The following is a 25,665-nucleotide window of genomic DNA, read 5'->3' on the forward strand; positions in this document are numbered from 1 at the left end:
AGGACAGATTGGAACGTCTGCCTGTTCAGAAGTGTGAGCCATACGGAGCGCATCACACCTGTGCCACACAATCTGTCCTAGCTGCCCACTGTTTCCAAAACAGTGATTTTTTTTTTTTCTGGTTTAGGTTGAATTTTGCATTTTATATGCTGGTGCCTGGCTATTGGTCAGAGAAACACAATAGTGAGCGCACGGTCCTGGGCGTAACTGACCTCCTGGAGGCAGAGCTGCAGGCTCAGAGGGTGCAGCTCTTCAGAGGACCAAGCATTTAGACATTTCCTCCAGCACACCAAGCAACCTTCAAGGCTTTAGTTCTTACTAATTTTGCAAGTGTGCATCTGGACATTTCCTGCTTCTGCTTGGTTGTTGCTGGCGAGGAGGAACCTTGGACAGTGCCCAGCATGGAATAGACACTTGGATGGTATTTCTAGAAGTACTTCTCCTAGGTTAGGGCAATAACATTACACTGCTCCATTTCCTGATCTCATTCTTTCCCTTTTGAGTTTACATTGATCTGATGAAAACGATAAGCCAGATTACGCTTGACATTTTTTTATGTTAACGTGTTGTCCTCTCTGCCTTCTCTAGGTTCCTGTTCACCGTTCCAGTACGTTTTATGTTTTCTGGTTCCTTTTTTTTTTTTTCCACTGAAATCGCTATGGTGTTGACTCCAGTGATCCAGTGGCTGAGAAGAGCAATAGGAAGTGTGGTTTCTAGGAAGCAAGCTGTGGATGTCTAAAATAGGGTCTTCCATGGCTTCTCATTTCTCTAGTGGAGTCGCAGAACATCGAGTCCCGTGTGTCGCTCTGAAATCATCAATCGATTGGGCCCGTTAAACTGTCCTTTCACTGTGATCAGTTTATATGTGACCTCTACTAGTTGATGTGTCCATTTCTCCAGGCACCTGTCCGTTGGTGGCAGCAGCCAGTGCCACTGACTGGCAGGGTTAGACTTGTTAGCAACATGGGAGGAGGTAGTGACGGATGGAAAGAGTGATCCTGCTTAGTAAAGGAAGATTCAAACGAGAAATGGTCTTCTGAACCTGCGCTCACATTCCATTGGACAATTTCGAGTTAGTTTGGGGTGCTGTGTAAACCAGAAAGATTAGATTATGGCAATATTGACAGTTGGGTGGTGTAATGAGAATTTCTGTTTTATGTTTTTTTTTTTTTCCCTTGTCAACTAACCGTCCTTGAATTTTAATCTACATGTATTTTTGTCTCTCCTAATTTAGGATTATAACTGGGTAACTAATTTTTCTTGTAAACGCCTTAGTTAAAAATAAGAAAGGATTGGTACAGATTAAGGATAAAAAGGCTGCTGTTCTCAACAGCTCCATCCCCCTTGCCTGGGATTTGGCCAACCCTTATAGCACTTCGTTCACTTTGCCTCGGATCCTGGGTTTAGCCACAGATGAGGTGCAGTTGGTGTTTAACTCCACTTCAGGTGGTCGGCTGATTAACCCCTTGGAGTCTGTTCTCGTTTCAGCACCTTCCAACACCTGGATGGTGATACTGGATCCCATGAAGCCCGGAGGACCCTTTGAAGTGATGGCACAACAGACTTTGGGGATAACAAATCTCACCTTGAGAGTCCATGATGTCTTATTTGGAGATGTCTGGCTTTGCAGCGGGCAGAGTAACATGCAGATGACTGTCTTACAGGTAACGGAGCATCTCAGCTGACAATCAGTGTTGGTAATAATGAAGGAGGAAGAATGGGGTAACAAGGAGAAGGAAAGATGCTTCTGTTCACTCAGAACTTACCATGTGCAGGATCCAGTCTGAGCGCTTTCATACTAACTAATTTGATTTCACAGCCTCAAGAAGTAAACTATTCTTTGGCACTAAGTGTGCTTATATACTTGGTTTTCTCCCTGAAAAGGTTAAAGGTTACTGCTATCCCTAGCTCCATTATTCAAGCTGATTTATCTTTGCTTGCCTTTCTTGACTGTCCATTTCTGTGTTTTTGAGAAATGTTTGAGTTTGGGGTTGAGGAATCTGTACAATCAAGCCGTGGTTTCCTTTCATTTCTCTCTTTGATAAAGGTATAAATTAGATGGGCTGGGAAGATGGCTCAGTGGTTAACACTCACTGGTTGTTCTTCTGGAGGACCCAGGTTCAGTTCCCAGCACCCACATGGCACCTTCCATCTGTCTGTACTCCAGTTCGAGGGGTACAAAGACATACATGCAGGCAAATCACCAGTGCACATAAGATAAAAAAGTAATAATTTAGGAAAGTGTAAACTAGAGTACGTTTACATGCTTTAAGGCTTCTTGTTTTGTTTCTATAGCTTTTATTCACTGTAATTTTATTATTCCCTTTAAGAAAACCTATTATTAAACAATGCTACTTAAAAGATTAACATATATATTTCATTTTATCCATGCTTTCTAATTAAAAAACCCAAATTTCTGTATATAAGTCTTTCTAATTTTGTGAACTCTTACTTCCTATACTTAAAAATATGGAAGTATTTTGAATTGAAATGCCTCTTAAGCTGGACGTGGCCAGGACCTCCTTGGCGTGTCTGAATGGACAGGGATGTGGGGTTTTACCCTGCATGGCTTTGTACAGCAGTGACTCATTAGAGAAAGCAGTGCCCTCCTTCATGTTTTAATTGTACTTCTGTGTTTTCACAGAGAGGCACAGACCAGATCTGTTTATATCTATATAGTAACTTTCTCAATAGCAGCCCATGCCAAGGATCCCATCCCATTTCCTGTCAAGCTAAATCAGGTCTTGATTGCTAAGCGTAAACACATTCCTTCTGCCTGGAATGTTTTCTCCAGCATCTTCTGAATTGAGGGTTGAGAGTTCCGAGATGGAAGGGGCCAGAAAAGAGATTCCATCTGAAATATATTTGTTAATTCTCTCTCTCTCTCTCTCTCTCTCTCTCTCTCTCTCTTCCTCTTTCTCTCTCTCTCCCTCCCTCCCTGCCCTCCCCCTTCTCTCTCTCTCAATGAGGCACTTAGTTTGCAAGGCAGTATTTTAGGTGCTGATAGTACCAACAGCCACATTTTTTTTTCAGTCTTAACAGTTTGCAGAACCTTATTTCTTGATAGGAAAAATGCATTACGCTCTCCCCCCGCCTTGCTTTTGCTCCTTTCCCTGCACAAATTCCCAGCACACATAAGCACACGAGCACAGTGTGTGTCTCTTTTTTCCTTCCCTCCCTTCATGTGCCATTTTGAGGAGGTAAGATTCTCACTATAACCTACCCCTCTGCACATTCAAAGAAGGAAATGGCAGATTGTATGCCCATCTTGTTGTTAGGGTAAAATGGAATTTTAAAGCTGAATGTTATTTATAACACCAAGTGAGATGTTTATAAATGGAGAAAAGTCTAAATGTTCATCTGCCACCTCAGGGTAGGTCTCAGATATTTCTAGTGAGGCTCAGGAAAAGATGGCCAATATCAGACAAAGAGCCCAGATTTTCAATCACTTGGCCCTCACCTTTTTCTTATATTGCATATGGAGAGATCGATAAGAGAGGGATGGCGATGACATCCCAGTGGCAGGCTTTTAGCAGTGTGGCAGGTGGTTGGTTTATTTACTGTTATTACCTAAGCCTTAGAACAGATACAGCCGGAAGTGGAAAAAGGTACGAAATCTCCAAACTCTTCCATGTTAACTACTAAGTTATTAGATGTCTGTCCATGATGTAAGTGTGGGCATACACACACGTTTACAAATTTTGCACACACACACACACACACACATGCACAAGTGAGCATGCACACGCGCACACACACATCTTGCTCCCCCCTTACAGGTCCCATGCTAAGGTCCTCTGAGGGAAATAGATTCTTGACGTGTCTTCATTAATTCAAGAATGTGGTATAAAGGTTACAAAATGAATGCTGGTGTGCAGCTGCTTTGATGGGGAATGGTCTGGTCCCTTGAGAGTCTGTGATGCTCTCCCTCAGCCCAGGCAGCGCTAATGACTTCAAATACCTTGCTATTCATTTACATCCTCATTTAAATACTTGGTAGGGAAATAATTACACAGAGGTGTTTGATGAGATGAAATCTGATCTCAGCAGATGGAGTAAGGCTTCCCTTTCATCAGCAGGGAAACCAAGTGTCATTTAAATGAAAATCTTCCTGAAATCTCTTTATTCCTAAATTTGCTGCCAATATCCCAGAGGGAATGCTTCCATCAAAAAGGCAGTGGTACTGGAAAAGGGGGCCAATTTCAGATGCAATTGTCATCAGCTACAGAAGGAATTCCCCCCGCCCCATTTTTGTTAACACCCAGCTTTCTGGTTCTGGCAAATGTGTAAAAAGATGGATACCTTCCAGCTAATGTTTTGAATCCAGTGCCACGTGCTGGTAACAATACCGGAGAATGCCAGCCACCCTGACTCCACTGCCCTGGCAGTACTCAGGCACACTTAGGAATGGGGCATGCTCTCCCCTCCTGCCTCCCCAAGCTGGCATCTCATTGCTTTGAGCTGCTTGCATTCCCAGGCAGTGCGGAAGCTGGCGTGGGTGGAGAGAATGAAAGCAGCTTCATCCACCGTTACCATGGAAGCAACATACGGTGCTTCGTGCTCAGTGCAGAGCTGAATTTCAAAGGAGGTGACTTTTTACAGGTACTTACTGCTGAAAAATAATTTCCCTGCCAGAGTACACTGCGAGCACATCAGCTTGTTTCTCTTCCCTGTCTATTTTCCATTAAACCTTCCAGATTAGATCCTGAGGACAGATCAGGATTCCCAGTGGAATTTTCCCGAGACCGTGTGTAATCTCTGTCCTGAGTACGGAGACCTTGACCAGCTGGATTTGCTGCCACCCAGGAGGCACATCAGGCTGTGGCTCCCACAGTGACCCAAGAGCAATTTCATTTGCATCTGGTTATGCAGCCGGGCACAGTGGTCAAGTCAGAGGCAATTCTAGGGGCAACATATTTCAGCGAAATGCTGTGGGGGCACCCTGGCTGCTTTATCCTTTCTTTTTTTCTTGTGCTGTGGGTTGGAAGGCCAGCTGTATTCTCTGTGGTGGGTGGGAGGGAAAGCAAAGCGGCTGCAGCTTCTGTGGCTGAAGGCCAGTGGAAGTGTACTTGCCTCCTGGGCTTTGCAGTGGCAGCCGGACTCAGCTGGAGAGCCAGTTCCCTTAGGCAAATCGTAACTGGGCTTCTTCGTGATCCTTTTGGCCCTTTGTTTAGTGAAACTGGACTGCTGTGGGGGATAGAGAGGACTCAAGAGAAAACAGATACAAAAGCAACACAAGATACTGTCCATCTATTCTTTTTTAAAATCAATAATACTAAAAACACAACAACCCAACAACAACCTAGCAGTAACCCCAACAACCCAACAACCCAACAACAACCCAGCAGTAACCCCAAACAACCCAACAACCCAACTACAATGCAAGAAAACCAAGATGAAAGGAAATAGTGGTATCCTAAGCTTGTAGTGCAATGGGGCTCAGCAGACCCAATAAGTAAGTCACTCAGTATGGTGCACACATTCTTGCCCAGAATAACCCCAGGCCACTGTGCCATGAGGGTTCATGAAGTGGCTTGGGGAGATGTGGTTTCTTTGGACAGACACATTTCTCTCTGTTAAAAGCCTTCCTCTGCATATCACTTTTCAGATTACCTCAGTTGCCAACCTTTTTTCTTGGTAACTACTCTCCAGGACTAAGGTGGGAATAACCTAGTTGCCACATTTCTTTGGTGTATTTCTTTGGGATCTGGTCTTTTGTTTTTTTTTGTATGGTATATAGATTACATAGGTCATGGTCTCTTTTAAATTGTCTCCACAGACACTTCCTAAATACCAATGTTAATTCCAATGCTTTGTGTTATCAGATATCAGTTAGGAGAGGAACAAACCTTTTAGTTTTGAATTAAAGTAATCTATGGGTTTCGAGATAAACCATAGTGGTTAAGGGTTTTCCTGGCATTTACTAGGTACTAAGTTCAGTCTCCAGAACCTTTAGTGAAAAAAGATAATGATGTAATTCATAGTGTTCTTTAGCATCATCCTTACACAGCTGCTCTTGTCCAGGATAGACCTGCTGTAAACTGTCTTCTGGAATGTGATTCATCTCATTGCCCCCGTTGGACAGAAACATCTGGATCCAGGTGTTTCAGTCCACCCCATTACTGATTTTGGCTATTCACTTATTCTCTGCCTATCCAAGTGTCAGAAGGAATTCTGTGGATTAGGAGATATGTTGACGGAGTCACTGTAAGCCAGTTTGCTCTCTGTCAGATTGACTGACCCTCTGATGTCTTCTAGATCTTTAACGCCTCAAAGGAGTTGTCTAACACTGCTGCCTACCAGTCTGTGCGCATCTTCTCTGTCTCCCTTACCCAGGCAGAGGAGGAGCTGACTGACCTTGATAAGGTTGACCTGTCATGGTCCAAGCCCACTGCAGGTGAGTGAGTGCCTCAGGAAGCCCTCTGGGCAATGGGTTAGTGACTTAGGTAGAATCTATAGCCCTTGAATTAGTTTCTACTTATTACAGAAGTATCCTTTTATTCCTATTTGGTTTCGACCCCATCTCTGGTGATCATAGTTACAAGTTTCTTCCTAAGTATTCACCCCGAATCTTCCCCACTGAGTTTTTCCTTTGGCTCTTCCTTTTTCCTGAGAACAGTACTGATGCTGTTCAACATGAGGTGGGTCAGGGTCTTCCTCCATCATGGTAACCCGCTCTGTTCCCCCACTCCCCTACCTGTGTCTGAGGACATCTCACTGTCCTCTCAGAGTGAACTCGGATCTCCTCCAGCTCCCTTCAGAGTCTTCTGTCTTGCCTCGGGCTTTATTCTCCATTTCTCTTTACAGGAGAAACACAGAATCTGTTTTTTATGGCTCTCCCTCCTCTTCGGCAGGCTCTGCACTAGTCCAAGGACACAGCAGCCAGTGCAGGGGACACAGTTCCTGCTGCGAGGGTTCGGCCTTGTTCTTTATTTCCAGGAAACAAGACAAAGGCAAATATAATCAGCCCCCTTCTCAGCAAGCTCATGACTTGCTTCCCAGTTTGTGGAGTGTCTTTTGTTTTCATCCTTTTCGTTGCCTGCACAGGGTTCGCTCTTTTTGTTTTGGTCTGTTTTTGTTTTGTTTTATTCTAAACATGGTTTCTCTGTGTGACCCTGGCTGTCCAGGAACTTGCTTTGAGGACTAGGCTAGCCTCAAACTCAGAGATCCATCCACCTGCCTCTGCCTGCAGAGTACTGGGAAGAAAGGGGATTAAAGGGAATTAAAGGCATGTGCTTTAACTGCCCGGGGAAACAGTTTACTCTGTAGGTAATGGCTTGCCGTGTAAGCACCAGAACCTGAATTCAGAACCCAGCCTTTATTTAAAAGGCGGCGGTGGCAGCATGTGTCTGTCATTTCATCACAGGGGAGGCAGCGACAAAAGTGACCTCTGGGGGTTACTGGCCAGCCAACCTAGCCAAATAAATACTGAGAGGCAATTTCAAAGAAATGAATGAATGAATGAATGAGGTAGAGGATGATTGAGGAAGACACCTGGCATTGACCTCTGGCTTCCACATATGTGCACATACATACTTGCATATCACAACACAATGTGCACGTGTGCACATGCAGACACATACTGTACATACAAATAAATAAATAAACAAATTCTTGCTTAGCCTCAGGTCTCTTAATCTCTTTTTATCCTTTTTACCTTTCTCCTCTACCTACTAGTCAGTAGGTCTGCCTTTAACTAGCTACTCACAGCCATCTAACACTACTGCACACATATTTCCTGATTATATCCTAGACACTAGAGACACAGTTGTGAATGAAGTGAGATACCATGACCGAGGCAACTTATAGATGATGACATTTTAATTGGGGGTTTGCTTACAGCTTCAGAGGGTTAGACCATTTTCATTATGGCAGGGAATGTGGTTAAAGGTAGGCACAGTACTGGAGACGTAGCTGATAGCTCCATCCTGATTAGGAGGCAAGAGAGAGAGAGAGAGAGAGAGAGAGAGAGAGAGAGAGAGAGAGAGAGAGAGAGAGAGAGAGAGAGAGGCAGAAAGAATGAATAAGGACGAGAAAGAATGGGCCTGGCAGGAACTTGTGAAACCTCAGAGCCCACTCTCAGTGACACACCTACAAAGGCCACATCTAATCTTTGCCAAACAGTTCAACTAACTGATAACTAAACATTCAGATATATGAGCCTATGGCACCCAGTCTCACTCAGACCACCAGAGGGAAACACGGAACGTCTTATTACAGGAAGTGATTGATAGGGGCTGTGCAGAGAGGGAGGACATCAGGCTCCTCTTTGTCGTTAACTCCTGCTAAAACTTGTATTTCTTACTTCACCATTTATTTTATTTAGCTAATCACCTGACCTATTCAGTAAGCTTTAGAATCATGAAGAGAGAGGCTTTTTGTGTCTCTTTCATTGCTGTATCTCAACCACTCTGTAGTTCTGGACACACAGTAGGTGCTCTATCAATTCTAATTTGTCTGAAATTGATCTGATTTTCTCCTACTGTACTTCTTGGGTTTGGGTCCTTTACAGGACTAAACCAAGTGCCTCAGGTACAGTAGGTTTTTACTAAGTACTGGTTTGCACTGATCCTGTCCCTGTGTGTTTCCATCTTCCCCTCCCCCTTCAACTTCCTGTAGTATGGAACTTACATACACCAGCTTGTGTTGGTTCCTGGAACTATGAACAGTTGAAAGAGATTCGACTGGTGAAAACGCAAAACTGGTTATGGTCGCTGTGTCTCCCTTTGTGCTGGGTTCCTCAGCATGTATGTGTCCACATTTTCATTTCTTTAACCATGGGTGATCATACATCACCCGGAAGAAAAACACATCTCCTCTCTACCCACTGGCTGTTTGCCTTACGTTTGGGGGCGGGGGATATAAGGTGGAAAAGGGGCCTTGCAGGTTTTGTGCCGCTGATCTATTGAGGAGGACTTAATGTTCCTGGATTCTGCTGTGCCTGAGGGGCTGGGGTTCTGCAAAAGAGTTTTGGATCCCTGATTATGTAAGTGAATTATTTATGTTCAGGCAACGACATAGTTGTTTCCGTTTGCCTTCCTGCCAGACTGAGAGCTCTCGTTTCCTCATTATGGGCAAAAAGCGTTGTGAGCAACGGAAAAACAAACAAACAAGCAAACAAGCCAACTGCAGAGCAATCAAGCAGAGCTGTCACGGGCACTGTCATTTTCCCCTGTGGAAAAGACTCCTCCTCAGGGGAACGCTGGAAGTCATGCTTCACTCTGGGCTGTATCTTGTCCTTACCCCTCATCTTGCCCTGTGTTTGAAGGTCCTAGAAAGGAGCCCATTGCCGGCTCAGCCCATGTCACAGCTCCTGTTGGTAAATCCCCTGCTCTGCTCCCGACTTTCCCTGTAACCATTTCTTTGCACAGGAAACCTGGGTCATGGAAGTTTCACTTACATGTCTGCAGTGTGCTGGCTCTTCGGGCGGTACCTGTATGATACTCTGCAATATCCCATCGGACTGGTCTCCTCCAGTTGGGGTGGGACACCCATTGAAGCCTGGTCATCCAGAAGGGTACTGAAAACCTGTGGAGTCCCTGATAGAAGGGATGAAAGAGTCCTTCAGTCTGGGATAAAGCCCATGAGGAATGGCTGTGAGAGTCACAAGGCCTCATGCCCTCTTAGGAGGTGAGTGTGTGCTGAATGTCCGTGTTTGTCTTGAGTGTAAGGAGTTGATTCGTGCACAGGGCAAGTGTTGTCATGAGCAAGTACAGCCATCCGGAAACAAGTCGAGAGGGGATTACACTCGTCTAAGTCAGTAACAGCAGGAGCCAAGTGCTTGCTGACCGTTTTCTATGGAGGGTACTGCTCAAGGCTCTTTATCTTCACTAGTTCATCTGGTTCTCCGAACACTTCTCTAAAGTGTACATCCTGCTACTGTACCACAGCTAAAGACACCAAGTCCCAGAGAAGATCAGGACCTGGCTTGTGCGTGGGACTAGTCAAGTAGGCCAGTCTGCCTCCAACGCCTGGGCTCCTCCTAGCCACCGTGCTATCTTCCCTCCAGAGTAAACTGCCAGACAGGAAGGATGAATGCATAAATATATATTTAAAAATATGTTAGTGTACAGAGTATGAAAGGCTGCTTGGGAAAAGCTGGGTGGGAAGAATATTTCAGAAGAGAAAGAACTAGTTAGAAAAGCAAACAAACAAAACCCGATAGCGTATGCAAATGGAGACGAACAGGTATGCTGTGAGCTCTGCTGTCGTGAGCACTGTCTCACTCACTCTGGGAGGGCTTCTGGGAGGAGGAGGAGGATTGTTTTCTTAGTACAGTTTGGGTATTTGGATAAATCTTTGCCTGAGTGTGGGTGGGATGGAAATATTAAGTTTGGAGAAAAGGAATGGCTTTTCGTAGAGTAGGAAGGACAGTGATATGTGGTGGGGGGTTTTAAAGCCGGGCCCATCAGATCTCCATGGAGGGGAGTGGGATGGAGTGGGAAAGTGGGAATTTTCATCTACAGCTACTGCAAAGCTAAACGCATACATGTATCCCACAGAAGTCTGGGACCATATCCAAAATTAAAACAAAATGGTTTTTGACTCAGTAATGCCATTGCTGGAATTTATCTTGCAAAAAGACTTAAGCCTGTTTACAATGGTTTAGCTCTATAAAAAATCATCACACCATCACTGCCCAAAGCTGCACATTTAAACTAGAGCTAGTCTGTCTACTGAGTTAGCTAAATTTATTGTGTGTAAATCAGCCCTCCCTCTGACTGGCGTGGCCCTCTGTTGACTCATACAGAAGCAATTGCTACACTTGCCCCCAGAAGAACCTGGTGAAATTCTGAGACTGTTCCCACATTTTTCAAGTATAATGCAACAGACTGGAATGCCTCTGGGCTGTTTTTGTGTGAGGTTTGTCCAAGTGAACACGAGCAGGCTGACTGTCTTGTGATTGCTGACTTCGTTCATCTTGCTGATTTCAGGTTTGTTCCATCTGATCGTGTGTCTGGACCAACAACACACTCTGTCCTCTGGAATGCCATGATCCACCCACTGCAAAACATGACTTTGAAAGGGGTGGTGTGGTATCAGGGTGAGCTTGCCCGTTCTCCATTGTGTCAGTTAGCTTTTGCTGTGTAACAAAGGGTCCCAAGGAGTTCATGGTTTCACAACCCTGTCAGTTTATCATTTTCTTTAGCCTTCTTTCCTCTGGGTTAGCAGAGTGGTTCTCCCGTCTGCTGCTTCAGCTGGGTTCTCTGCTTTGTCCTTGGCTACCTGCTAAGTTATCTGGTGTCTGGAGGGCAGAAGATGGCCTGTCTCTTATATTCATTGACTGGGGACAGTGTGCTGGACATTGTGAGTCTCGTGTGGCCTGGTCTTTAGCAGATTGGCTCACACTTGTAGTCCATTCCCATTGTGGTAGAAGAGTTCCAGGAGCATGTAGAGAGAGCCAATCCCAGAGGTCAGGCTCTTTAGAAACTTCCACTTGTACCATGCCGGCTGATGCCTCTGATGTCAACCTGAAGGCATGGAAGGCCACTCCCTCAGGGTATGGATGGGAGACAAGAAAATGAAAGACATTTTCAAGTGTCTACACCAAAATCCTCCCAATTTTTAAATATCTGTATCTCTCTCTCTCTCTCTCTCTCTTTTTAGGAGAGGCCAATGCTAACTATAACAGGGACCTGTACTCCTGCATGTTTCCCGCACTCATTGCAGACTGGCGCCAGACCTTCCACTCCAGCTCGCAGGGTCAGACAGAGCGTTTCTTTCCGTTTGGGTTTGTCCAGGTATGTGTTCAGAGGAAGGGAGTTTATGGGCATGTGTGGATGGTGGGCTGTGTGCACTGTCTCTGTAGGGGTTTGCAGTCCCATGTTTGTCCTCACAGCGTGCGCTGGCTCCGAGCTGTCTACTAATTCACATGCACTTACTGACAAGATAATTACCTTTTCAAAAATGTTAATAAACAACAAATCTTTCTTATTATAAAAGCACCCCAGTTCCACTGAAAAAACTTTAAAAGACAAAAGAGACACCCAAACCAAAAAAAAAAAAAAAAAAAAAAAAATCAAAAAACAATCTCAAACTACCACCACCACAAAGCTAAGACTATTGAGAACTCAAGAAAACAAACAAACAAACAAAAAAACTTTGTGTGTAGTTGTTTTTTCTCTTCATATTGTGTTTTAAGCCCTTTTCATGCCAATAGAAATTATTCTTCAATGTGGTTTGTCATGATTACAAAGTATTCTGAAATGTGGATGCATTGTAACACATTTAAATGAGTTTTTAATGAATGGGTGCTAAGTGGTTTTCATTATTTGGCATTTACAAACCATGGCATGTTATTTTCCTGACAGCAGATTTTTTTTTTCTTTTCTTTTTCTTTTCTTTTTTTTTTTTTTTTTGATTAATTTATGTTTATGAGTACACTGTTGCTGTCTTCAGACACACACCAGAAGAGGGCATCAGATCCATTACAGATGGTTGTGAGCCACCATGTGGTTGCTGGGAATTGAACTTAGAACCTCTGGAAGAGCAGCCAGGGCTCTTAACTGCTGAGCCATCTCTCCAGCCCAGATTTCTTGTAGCTTAATTATTGCCATAAGATAAATTCCCAGAAATGAAATTGCTGGGTCAAAATATATCCAATCCTCATTTTTTGTTAAAATTATGAATTTGTATAACTGTACCTTCAGCCACCGAATGTAAGAATGTGGACTGTCCCATGTTGAGCAGGGTTGTGCATCTTAGGCGGTCTGTGGCTGGCTCTGCTGCATAGCCAACTGATAACCAAACAATCATGTTAACTTCCCCACATTCCCCTGACTTATTATTACCCCCACCGTCTAGAATTTACCATATTCACTGTCTTCCAGGGATCATACATGCTCTTTGTTTCTTACACTGTCCTAGGCCTCCGCTTGGATCTTAGGAAACTACTTGTGCTTATTCAGAGTCTTGGTTAGGGAGAGAAGAAAGATCTGGGGGTTGGCCTTAAAAGAGACCTCGGAGGAACAGATTGAAAACTGTTATTTGTAACATCTTTTGACTGTGACTAGTTTTGTGGGTTTTTTTGTTTGTTTGTTTGTTTGGCAGTTACTTATCTTCATTAGCCTTTGTATTTGTAAGAAGCACCACGGGAGGCTGAACCCTGCTTCTCTGTACTTTTCTGATCAGGAAAAAAACAGAAGCATTTCATTTGGGTGTGGAGTATGCTGGTGCCCCCATGTGGCCAGGGTGCAGTAGTGCTGGCAGTGGACAATTAAGGCTTATTGAGTCAACTGCCATTTTGAGGAAAGAAGGGCTGATTGTGGAGGGTCTGTGTGTTGAGCTTTGGGTTGTTTCTAGTGACTTTGTTGGTTTATTCCTATTATGACACTTGCTGGTGAATCTGGTTCCATTTAAAGCCCTTGCATTGAAAGAAGATGGAATGACCCATTAGATCTTTGTGCGCGTGTGTACGTGTGTGTGTGTGTGTGTGTGTGTGTGTGTTGGTGCATGTACTTGCATGTAGAAGGCCAGAGGACAACTTTGGGTATGATTGGTCAGTTGCTGTCCATCAGTTTTTGAGATAAAGTCACTCGGCAGCCTGGAATGCTGTCTCTGCTCCCACAGTGCTGGAACGTGTGTGCTGGTGATCAAACTTTTCCATGCAAGCCCTTTGTTGGCTGAGCTGTTTCCTCAGCCTTCTTCTTTCAGTTTTTGTGAGATTCTGGTGTGAAGCACAGTTTGTCATTTCCTATGTTAAGACATATCTGCATGTTAAGAATCTTAACGAGAGAAACTGGAATGTTCCTTTAATTCTGTGCCATAGTCAAGACTCTTGCTCATCCCTGTTTCAACCTTTCTGTTTCCCTAATGTCTCACTCATCACTCACAATGCAGAAAACATCCTGAAAGTTTCATCTGGCCACATGATGCTGTGAGTCTTTTTCTGGACAGCATGAGTCAGACTGGGTAGAACTGTCTGTGTAGGACGCAGCTTCTCCGACGGGGTCAGGCGTTCTGAAATAGTGTCAAACGACAATTTGGATTCTGGCCAGACTGTGGTCTGACTTGTTGTTAGATCATGTTTGTGAGAGGGACAGAGTAGGTGGATGTCTTTCATTGGCTAGAACTAGGACTGGAAGAAGATGCTGTCTAAATCAAAGAACCAGAAAACTAAGAAAGAAATAGGAAGTACTATGTCACAGCAGTGGAAAGGCTTTTTTCTTCCTTTTTATTTGATCGTTTATTATGGTGTATTAGTTATGTAGAATGGTAGCTTTCATTAGGACATTTTCTTTGGTCACATTCACCCCACCACTCTCTCTTGTCCCCTGTCACTCCTGCTAATCCTGCTTCTCTTCCCAGGTAGCCCCTCTTCTATTTTCATGTCTTGTATGTGTTTGAGTGTGTATGTGTGTGAGAGTATATGCGTATGTCTGTGTCCGTCCATGTCCCAATTCAGAATCGTGGGTGAAGGTTTGTTTACAGGAGCATGGGTGCCTTCCCAGTAGCTACTTCACTAAAGAAAATATCTCTCCTTGTTATCAACTGTTAACTACATGTAAATCCTCAGAGGAAGGGGAGAGGGAGGGGGAGGGGGCTCCACGAGCCTCTTCCATTTTTATGATAGTGTTGATAAGCCCAGTCTTTTACAGCTCTTGTGCAGGCAGTCACAGACATAGTGAGTTGTGAGTTCCAGTGTAACTCACATACAATGTAAAGGTGTGTTTATCCTTAGATTCACACATAGAGTGTATTATTTTAGAATTCTTCCTAACATGCTTCAGTATCCACAGTTTTCTCTCTCTTATGTTGTCTTTGTTCAGCCCCAGAATACACACACACACACACACACACACACACACACACACACACCACACACTCCTGTCACACACACACACACACACACACACTCCTGTCACACACACACACACACACACCACACACACACCACACACTCCTGACACACACACACACACACACACACACCACACACACACCACACACTCCTGACACACACACACACACAGACACACACACACACACTCCTGTCACACACACACACACACACACCACACACACACCACACACTCCTGACACACACACACACACACACACACACCACACACACACCACACACTCCTGACACACACACACACACAGACACACACACACACACACTCCTGTCACACACACACACACACACACCACACACACACCACACACTCCTGACACACACACACACACACACACACACACACACACACACATCACGTCCTAGTATGCATATTATTTTCTTGTTGATAAAGTGAGTTATCACGTTTTTCTTATTTTGTTTATTGGTTGTGTCTCTCCTCTGGAAAGTGATCTTGTAAAAACTTTGCAGTTTTTGTCCATGTTAGAATTAGAAGTTAGCGGTCCATTCCTCTAAAGGTACGCCCTTCCTTTGACTCATACATTCTTTTCTCTGCTTCTTCCTCAATGCGCCCTGACCTTTGGAAGGAATTCTTGCAGGCCTTGAATTTATGCTTGGCATTCAATGGTCATTTGTTCTCAGTACTTTGACTGGGTAGAGGATCTTCCAGGAGCCTCTGTCTTTTGCAGTCTATCAACTTTCATCGTGAAGAAGTCAGTCCTACTGCCTGCTCACTGAATGGGCTGGAGCACTTACCCTGACTGCTCCTTCACTAGCCAGAGACTCTCCCTTGACTTGCTGTTTCCTATCAGAGCTTTCCTTCTTGCTTCTACCTGACTCTTCCTCCTTAGGACATTCTCAATATCAGTCAAGGGTCCACTGTACTCCCACCCACTGAGTGGCAACTGATGCTAACAAGGCCAAGTAGGCTTTGCTCCCATCACCTCTGACCTTACTTTCCAGTGCTCTCTGCCTATTCCATTTGACTCATACTGGCTGTCTGATTGTTTCCCCCTTAAGTACACCAGGCATACTCTGACTTTAACTTCTTTAATTCTTTTTCTCCTGCCTGCAAAATGTTTATTTTCTATTGCGACATGATACTATATTTAGCATTTTAAAACTATCCAACATATATTTATTTATTATCTTGCAATTCCCGTGAGTGTGGTGTGAGCTGGGACACAGATGGCTTAGCTACATCCTCTGCTTGTGGTTACAGAAATGGTGTCTGGCAGAGCTGGAGCCTCCTCTGAGACTTGGGTTCTTGTCTAAGCTCCCATGATTGTTGGCAAAGTTAATTTTCTTGAAGCTGCTATAGGATTTAAGGCATTCAGATTTCTAAAGGGCAGCAGGGCCACCCCAAGGCTCCAGACCTTCTCTGAAAGGCACCCCTGACTTGCTCAGGCTCACCAAGCTTTCCTCCCTTTTAGTGATCTTGAAGACAACTGGTTAGCAATATTACATCTGCAAATGCATTCTTTGCCATGTGACAGGATGCAATCATTGGAGTAACATCCCATTACCATAGTCTGCTGGTGAGCAGCAAGCTAAGGTCTGTCCCACAGAGGATGTAATATCATATGAAGATATAAGGGTCATATAAGAGTCAGAGTGTATCATCTTAGAATTCTTCCTAACATGCTTCAGTATTCACATAGCTTGGTCTCTCTTGTGTTGTTGTTTTGTTCAGCCCCGGAACTCTCTCTTTTCTACAATATATATGTAAAATATATAATGTTTATCACACACACATATATATATTTCAGTATACCTATTATTTTCTTGATGATAAGGTGAGTTACCACATTTGTCTTATTTTGTTCACTGGTCATGTCTCTCCTCTGGAATATGATCTTGTAAAAATTTGCAGTAATTTTGTTTTGTTCCCTACCCTATCTTCTTGGTGAGGTTGGTGCCTGAATGAAGTAAACCTTTGTTAAGAGAATGAATGAATGGACTGACTGATACTACCCCAGCTGTTGATCCTTCAAAGGCTCTTTCTAGAACAATATTGTCCACACATTCTGGTTGTCTTTGGTGAGTTGCCCTAGATCCCAAAAAGTTAATGCAAATGTTACTGATTTTAAGCTATGTACTTAATGCTTTCTCTGGAGCCCTTTGTCCAATAGTCATTTCTGAGCATCTCATGCCCGTTATTATCCCACTAGAAAGGTCTAGCTTGGGTGCTTGCATCTGTCTGTTTGTCTGTCTGTTTGCCTGTCTGCCTGTCTGTCTATTTTGCCACCGTAATGAGTGCCTGAGACAAGTCAACTTAGCAGGACAATGACTTGTTTTGGTCAGATTGCAGCCTGTGACTTGGGGTCCTGTTATCGTCCTTATAGGGTATATGTTAGAGAAGCTTCCTCACTTTATGGTACCTAGAGGTTGGGGAAAGAGACTGGCATCTTAATATCCACCTTGAAGTCAACTCCCCAATGACTCCCTTCCTCCTACTAGACCCCATCTCTTAAAGATTCTTTTACCTCCTTTCCAGCACCACGGACTGAGGACCAGTTCTTCAGTATGTGCACTTTTGTGGATATTCCACTTCGAAGGGAGGTAACAAACAGCACAGTGCTTCCTGGGCAGTCTCTCTGCCCGGTCACCACGCTATCTTCACAGCTTACCTGTACTATATCAGCAGTTTCAGTGGCTCTCATTGAACCGAGAGTCCCCGAAGGCTGACCATTTTAACGTTCTCAGCTGAGCCACAGGGCTCTGTAGCCACCACACACTCAGTGGCTCCCATCATTCCGAGAGTCAGACAGCGACAGCGTTCACACACTTGGGCAGCTGTCTTTCTAATTTCTCATTTCCCTCACAAACCCTCACCCAAGTAGACTGCACCCTCTCTCAAAACAGCCGTTCTTCTCCTTCAGGAATGGCTTCTCAAAGAAACAGTTCTTTTTCCAAGCAGGGCTCCTTAGATAGCCTCTCATATAGTTTTTGCTTGCTTTTTAAAAAACTTCTAAATATACTTTGAGGCATGCCTTTGTACAATAGTAATCACTGTATATTTGAAATGTATACTCAAATTTCTGTACCGCCAATTTAGTTTCCAATCCGTACCATTTTATGTGTTCACAAATACGTTATGCTCGGATCTGGCCCTCTAGCAGAGCACCACATCTTTGTAAGCACTTGTACCGGCTACTTTGACACAAATCACTTTCGAATTCCATGGCTCAGAATAACCTGTATGTTATAGTTCACACACCAGAGGAACTGGGGTTTGGGTGATCTTTCATAGGCTGGCCAGGCCTTCAGAGCTCTGGGGCTTAGCTGGAGCTCAGCTCCAGATGAAAGAGAACTGGGCTTGTTAGATGGACAGTTCCTTTCCACTGCAGTCCTAATTAGAGTTTCTATTGCTGTGAAGAAATACCATGAGGAAACTAAAAAAAGCAAGTTGTCGAGGTAAAGGCTTATGTGGCTTACATTTCCATGCCACAGTTCATCAGAGGAAGTCCAGACAGGCGCTGATGGAGGGATGCTGCTTACTGGCTTGCTTCTCTCGGCCTGCTCAGCCTGCTTTCTTATAGAATCCAGGACCACCAGCCCAGGGATGGCACCACCCACTCTGAGCTGTGCCCTTCATCGATCGCTAGAAAATGCCTTCCAGCTGGATCTCAGGGAGGCATTTCCTCAGCCGAGGCTCGTCCCTTTGATAATGATAGCCTGTCTCAAGTTGACACACAAAATCAGCTCTCATCCTTGTCTAGAGAGCAGGCTAGCCCAGTCGCTTTCCTCTGTTGGTGATGGCAGAAGTACCAGACACAGGTAGAACCAGCACAGGCTGGGCACGGACATACTAAGCTCAGCTTCCAAAAAGGACCAAACAAACCCTGTGGCTGAACCCAGAATCGGTGGGTAGATAGTGGGAAGAACAGCAGTCAGTCTGGGGAGGTGTGGATAGAAGAGTGAAGAAATGAGTCTTTTTGCGACTTGCCACATATAGAGTGGACTTTTTTGCTTCCCTGCAGTGCCTAGCTTTCTGCTGCACATCCTCTACTGGTTTGCAACAAATTACTTTAGATCAGTAGCTTAAAATGATAATCTATTTATATTCCAAGGGCTGGCTCATCTCTGCCCTGTGTGTTGTGAGATTTTGGCTTCTTCCTTCCTTTCTTTCTTTCTTCCTTTCTTTCTTTCTTTCTTCCTTTCTTTCTTTCTTTATTTATTTTTGAGACTGGGTTTCTCTGTGTAGCATCTGCCTCCTAAGTTCTATGTGCCACCACTACCTGGCTGTGTGGCCATAATTTGATTAAAAGCTTTAGAATTAAAATGACTGCCCCCTCAGCTGGTATTTCTAGCTGTCTCCATAAGCTGTCCAAGGTTTCTTCTCTTTACAATTTCTCCAACAAGGTAGCTGGGCACTTTTTTTTTTCTTCTAATGGCCAATACATGGTTTCAAGAGCATGAAGCCACAAGTGAAGGTCTCTGGTAAAAGACTCAAGCTTTGTAAAAAAGCATTCGATCAGCAAACCACAGGGCCAGCCTGGATTAAGTAGGAGGAAAAATAAGCCTCACAGTACATTGTAAAAGGCCATGTGGTTGTTGAAGATGACCCTGAACAATGTGAAGTGCTCAGGAAATACTTGAATAAATGTTTGGATAAACAGCAGACCAGAAGCAAAGTGTCAGTGAGAAGAATCCAGGGGTCCAAAGCAGTAGAAACGAGAGCATCTTTTTTTTTTTTAGTTGTCTTCATACGTGTTAAAGAATTCATCCGATTATAAATTTCCCGAGATCCGCTGGCATCAAACAGCAGACTTTGGCTCTGTCCCCAACCTGAAGATGCCCGGTACTTTCATGGCTGTCGCTATGGATCTCTGTGACAGAGACTCACCTTTTGGGAGGTATGGCTGTCTCTTCAGCTTTGGGTTACCTGTGAGTGTTTTTGCCTGGAGTCTTTCCCTATGATGTTCACTTGTAATGGGATGGATTGGATGATGGGTTGGAACTTAGATGGCATCTATGCTGGGATATGCTGCAGTAACTCAAATCAAAACATAACTCTCCATACCCTATCCTTCCTCGAAGGAACCCTGACCAGTCAACCAAACAAAGCCCCCTTTGCACTCACTTTAGTGCTTTGATACAACTAAAAAAAGCCACGTTTACACTCCATTAAAGCAGATCAATAGAGACTTTGCTCACAGATCCAGAGCAAGAGTCTCCAAAGTGTTGGGAGTTAGTTCATTAGCTCTGAGTTCAAGCCCTAGTACTGTCACTAAAAAATGAGTCTCCAAGTTTATCTTCCTTCTGTCATAACTTCTAAGTCTTATATTAGCAAATAAGTTCTGTCGTCCAGAAGCACTTATATTAGTGAATATATATGAATATATACATATATCAGTGAAGGTTTCTATGTTGTTAGAAAACACCATGACCAAAAGTGGCTTGGAAAAGAAAGGGTTTATTTCAGCAAACGGTTCTTATATTTTTGATTGTGAGTCTAGCCTTTAATGGCTGAGACTCACAACCAGCATCTCTCCAGCCCCAGCATACAGTTTTATATCACACTCCATCACCAGTGGGAGTTAGGGCAGAAACTTAGGCAGGACAGGAACCTAGAGAAGCTGGTGCAGAGCCCATGTAGGAACTTGCTGCTTATTGGCTTGCTCCCCATGGCTTGCTTAGTTAGCCTGCTTTCTTATAGAACCCAGGACCATGGGCCCAGGGGTGGCTCTGCCCACAATGGGTTGGACCCTCCCACATCAGTCATCAACCAAGAAAATTAATTCATTACTGGCTTTCCCACAGGCCAGTCTGGTGGAAGCATTCTCCCAATTTATGGTTCTGTTTTCTAAAATGACTTAAGTTGTGACAAGACAACCTAAAACTAGCCAGCATGCCACATGCCACATGCTTACACTGCATCACTAAATCACGGAAGTAAGCTCCTTCCTGAGAGCAGACCGTGGATTCTAGCACAGACTCCGGAAGGTGGCAGGTTTGTTGTCCACTCCAGTGAGTACTGTTGCAGGATGCAAGACTTCAAGTGGAAAGTGGAGCCTCATATATTACCTTTATAGAAGGAACTTGATAATGTTTATTGAACAAATAAAAGGCAGACAGACCCAAATGATGAACATCCCAGCAGAGAAGATTGACACACAGTATGCCCAACTGTACAATCCGCTCCCTTTTATTTTTAAAAACATCTTTTTATTGAATATTTTATGTATTTATATTTCAAACGTTATCCCCTTTCCACCCTTCCCTTGCTTCCATGATGCTCCCACTCCCTTAGACTCCCTCCTTCTCTCTCCTTTTCCGTCCCGCCTTCTGTTGCTGTAGGGTTCTAAAGGCACTGAAGGCCAGAGCTTCATCTCTGGTTGGCACTTACCTTTGTTCTTAAGGTCACTAGCCACTGACCATTGATTTCAGCCAGCTTTATCCTTTGTTTTTTCTTCTTTTTCTCCTTCTTCCTCTTTTTCTTTGCCCCTCCTCCCCTCCTTTTTTTTTTTTCCTTTAGCATTTTGAGACATGATCTTACTATGTTGACTAGACTGGCCTTGAACTTGTGATCTTTCTGCCTCTGCTTCATAGGCGCTGCAATTATAGGCATGTGGCACCATACCCAGAAATTCTTTCCTCCTCTTCCTCCTTAAATAAAATAAAATAAAATAAAATATTTTAGGGGCTGAAGAGATGCCTCAGTGGTTAGGGAACTTGCCATTCTTCCAGAGGCCCCCAGTGTGGTTCCCAGAACTTTCTTGGTGGCTCCTAACTGTAACTCCACTTCCAGATGATCCGACACCCTCTCTTGGCCGCCACATGTGTACGACATACATGCAGGCAAAACGTTCACACACATAAAATAAGTACATCTTGGAGGAATTATTTATTTTATCCCTGTGTGCTCTGGATGCCCTGCTTTATAACATGGGTTATTATTAGCTCAAAGCCTCTATCCCTTGTTTTTACGCTGTAGCATCCACCCTCGGGACAAACAGACTGTGGCCTATCGCCTGCACTTGGGTGCTCGAGCTGTGGCATATGGTGAGAAAAATGTGACCTTTCAGGGACCACTACCTAAGAAGACAGAACTCTTGGCTCATAGTGGGCTGCTCAACCTCACATATGATCAGGAAATCCAGGTGCGAAGGAAAGATAACAAGACATTTGAGGTGAGAATGGCAGGGGAAGGAAAAGAGGGGTTAATCTCTGTGGTACTGTGGTGTGATGATGCCGGCTGGGAAGGGTGGTGGGAAGCAGCATCTCAGAGAGCCAAATGTGCACCTCTGATCATGTTTGCACATAAGTTTGATAGTGCAACCAAAGAAGGGAAAATTAGACCCTAATAAGCGATATTCCTTTTCTATTTCCTTTCTCAGGGCAGCCACCTTAGCTCAGAGAACGGCCTCATTCACTCTTTATCTGTTAAACTATAATTACTCTGCAGTCCCTAAACCTTGGTTGTCTCTTTTGTTGCACTGTCCTAAAACCAGAAATTCTTAGAGTTTATCATCTCCTTTAAAAGCTTAAGTTTGGCGACTCCCAGTTTATTATGTAGCAAGTCTGCTTCCTGCCACTATCCAGCAGGGATCACGACTGTGGAGTTGGGGCCATATATTAAAGAGATGAATTAGAATCTTTTATAGTTGAAGGTAGAGACATTCCTAGATGGGTGTGTCTTTGGGAAACTTGAGGCCACCAGGCTAGGAGATGACATGTAGAAAGAGGATACTGCAGCAGATGTAACAGTAGTGACAGATGTCAGACACCCGGTCAGTATCTGTCCTCTGGTTCCTTCCACATAGACTTAAGGTAAATTTAGAGACTCAAGTCTGTGTACCACGCTCCCCTTTTTTAGCTGGTCTGTTTTTTACTTGGCTTTGGACCACAGTTGAGGTTAGGACAGAATTAACCTTTGGATAATGTCTTCTCTGGATTGCTTTCTAACCCTAAGGGTTCAGTGGCCACAGCTGCTTTGTGTCATGTCCATACTGAGTACCTACCCCCGGGAGTGCTAGAGGTCACAGCTGGGTTCTTACCTCATGCATTCCTGCTGGCTTTGCTGTCTGGAGGGAGGGACCACTAGAGAAATGTTCAAGAGTCCTCTCTGAATACTTGACTATTCTTCCTTGTCTCCCTCAGTAAGTTAGTATTTTATTGAATTAACTTTAATTGTTTAACCACTTGAACATTACAGTTCTTTTTTTGGTGCTGAGATCAAACCCAGGACCTTATACGTGCTAGGCAAGTGCTCTTCCAAGCTCTATTTTTAACCTACATGGACATTTATCATTAACTTGTGGCTCTGTCAGCCACACCCAGTCTGGTACAGGTTCTGATTACTGTAGAAAACTGGTCTTTGGCTCTGGGTAGCCTCATTATCTCCCCTTTCTAGTATATCTGAAAGAGCAGTTCCCAGTTTTTTGGAAGTCTTCTAACTTGCCTGGCCTTTCTGCTGTTCTCTTATTAGATCTCGTGTTGCAGTGACCGTCAGTGTGAATGGCTTCCAGCTCCTGTGAACACTTTCTCCACCCAGACCCTGATCTTGGATTTCAGTGCTTGCCTTGGCACCGTGGTTGCTGTTCGCTATGCCTGGAGCACATGGCCCTGTGAATACAAACAATGTGCAGTTTACCACACCAGCAGTCTCTTGCCAGCTCCTCCCTTCATTGCTCAGATTACACACAGGGGATTCTAAGGACATTTGGAGCAGTACTCGCTCTTTTATATAGGCCTTTAGACTGGGTACGTAGGACTTAAATGATGACTGTTAATTGTTTCTCAGGGCAATGGGATAGAATCCTTAGACACCTCCTTGAACAGCTCCCAGCTAGCATATGGCTGCTCCTGTATTCTGACATAAGTACTGGCTAACAGACACCTGAAATGTACATCTCTGTGCTCTAGTTAGCCTAAGACTCTGTGCTGATCTAATTGTGAACTATAACATTGGGCCTTGCTGGCATTCACTTCCTTGGTATTAGTGGGAGTGAAACTGAAGTGAAGGGCTCTATTTTCACCCTTCATCCAGAACTGTAGACTTGAGGCCGTGGGGGTTGGTGCTTTGTGTGCTCTTCACAACCCCCTGAAAATGGCTACAGAAGTTTCCTTCTGTGGAGCTGAAATATTTCTCATCAAACCTTACACCATGACAAGTCTTTTAGGTCCCCTTAGAGAGACCATGCGTTTGTATCCTCAGTAAGCTCTTCAAAACTGTTTTCAGCCTAGTCTTACTCTAATGGGAATCTCTGCATGTTAGAAAGTGCTAAGGAGAGGACTTAAGGAATAAAGAGGGCTCAGAGTAGGTTCTCAGGCAAAGGGTAGGGAAATCACAGGCACAGGGACACACGGAAGTAGTAGACATGCTTGGGGCAAATACATCCTTAAATGTAGGTCTCTGAGGTAAAAGTTCAACTAAGGCTAATCCCCACTGAAGGAAGGTAGGCTGAAAAGAGTTATAGGACATGCTTATAGAGCAACAGTACAGGCTAGCCAAAGGTCACCGATGCACTTCACCATTTGGTTAAAGACAGCTGCTGGCTCTGAAATATAAGTCCAGTGTTGGGGGCACACACTAATCCCAGCACTCAGGAGGCAGAGGTGAGCTGGTCTGCAGAGTGAGTTCTAGAACAGCCAGTTACCTAGAGAAACACTGTCTTGGCCCCCCCCCCACCCCCCAAGAAAATGGGAATAAAAGTATAATTAGTGATGTATCCATATATCCAGTCAAATCGTTAGAAATAGACTTACATCATGAAGTATGGGGAAAGAGTATAACTGTGCCCTGTGCATAGCTCTTGTTCTCTGAGTAAGAAACTGGGAACTGAAGCAAGAAGGATTTCCCACCATTCTCTGGGGCTCTGGGGCCATTAGAAACAGCGAGAGAGATGTGTCAGGAGTTTATTTGGTTAAAAACAAAGAAACCAAACCGATACATTCTGCAGAGGCCTTTGACCTCTGAGGACTTCTAACCTGCATTTAACTTAGAATGCTTTCTCTGTATCTGGCCCCATGAGAACACAAATCTAGTAACCATCAGTTCCTGAGAAAAAGTAAAATCTGCCTGCCTGTCCTGCCAAGCCCTGGTGTTGGCCACGCTGAACAAGAGTATTAAAGCCCAAGGTCCTTTCACACCTAATAACTGGTACATACTTTGTGTCATGTAGCACATGTGATAATGAAATCATGTATGACTCAAACTTTTTGTGGTTGAATAATTTAAAACATGGTGTGGGAATTGTGTATTTCCTCAAATGGAGAGAATTTTTAACTGTCTGATTAATCACTGACTAGCAAGAGGGAAGTAAGAACGGTCTGAAATCATCACTGAAGGAGAAACACTGCAATGCTGAACTTTGGCCTGGCTTGTTCTGTATGTAAATATAGCACATGTAAATATACACTGTAGTTGAAAGCAACCTTTCCATGTCTGATATATTAGTTGGATGTGAACTTTCTCAAAAGATGTAGGTAGGCATTTACTCATTATTATTATTATTATTATTATTTTTTTTTAAATTTTTCCCCTCAGACTATATAGTTCTGGGTGTCCTGGAACTCACTATGTGGACCAGGCTGGCCTTGAACTCAGAGATCTACCTTTTTCTACCTCCAAAGTACTCAGGTTAAAGGAATAGGCCACTGCATCCTGCAACTTCATAAATGTATGCAGTTAGTGGATTAAGGTTTGTAGTCCAAAAATTGTGAACTTGTGATGCTCCACTGGATTGCACATCAGCACGTTACTTGGCTATCCATAGCTGCACATCTACCAGACTGGAAGAAGAGAGGACACAGGAGAATGGTGCTTCAAACCAGTTGTGGTTTTGTGTCTGTTTACTGGA

General features: G+C 44.0%; 1 protein-coding gene across 3 annotated transcripts in view; it reads left to right on the forward strand.

The window, feature by feature from the left end:
- The window catches only part of SIAE (sialic acid acetylesterase), a 33,432-nt gene extending 8,217 nt beyond the window's left edge, over positions 1-25,215 (forward strand). The window contains exons 3-10 of one of the 3 annotated variants that reach the window (XM_080929917.1): positions 1,489-1,664; positions 6,259-6,397; positions 9,372-9,630; positions 10,935-11,044; positions 11,608-11,741; positions 19,559-19,716; positions 21,798-21,993; positions 23,292-25,215. In XM_080929917.1, coding sequence (XP_080786043.1) covers positions 1,489-1,664; positions 6,259-6,397; positions 9,372-9,630; positions 10,935-11,044; positions 11,608-11,741; positions 19,559-19,716; positions 21,798-21,993; positions 23,292-23,519 — 1,400 coding nt within the window. In that variant the 3' untranslated portion in view covers positions 23,520-25,215. The remainder of the gene's footprint in view (positions 1-1,488; positions 1,665-6,258; positions 6,398-9,371; positions 9,631-10,934; positions 11,045-11,607; positions 11,742-19,558; positions 19,717-21,797; positions 21,994-23,291) is intronic. The other 2 variants (XM_080929918.1, XM_080929919.1) reach the window with 2 other exon arrangements.
- Positions 25,216-25,665: the final 450 nt, after the last annotated feature.

Source organism: Micromys minutus (assembly GCF_963924665.1).
Source record: "Micromys minutus genome assembly, chromosome: 16".
NCBI classification, from domain to species: Eukaryota; Metazoa; Chordata; class Mammalia; order Rodentia; family Muridae; genus Micromys; species Micromys minutus.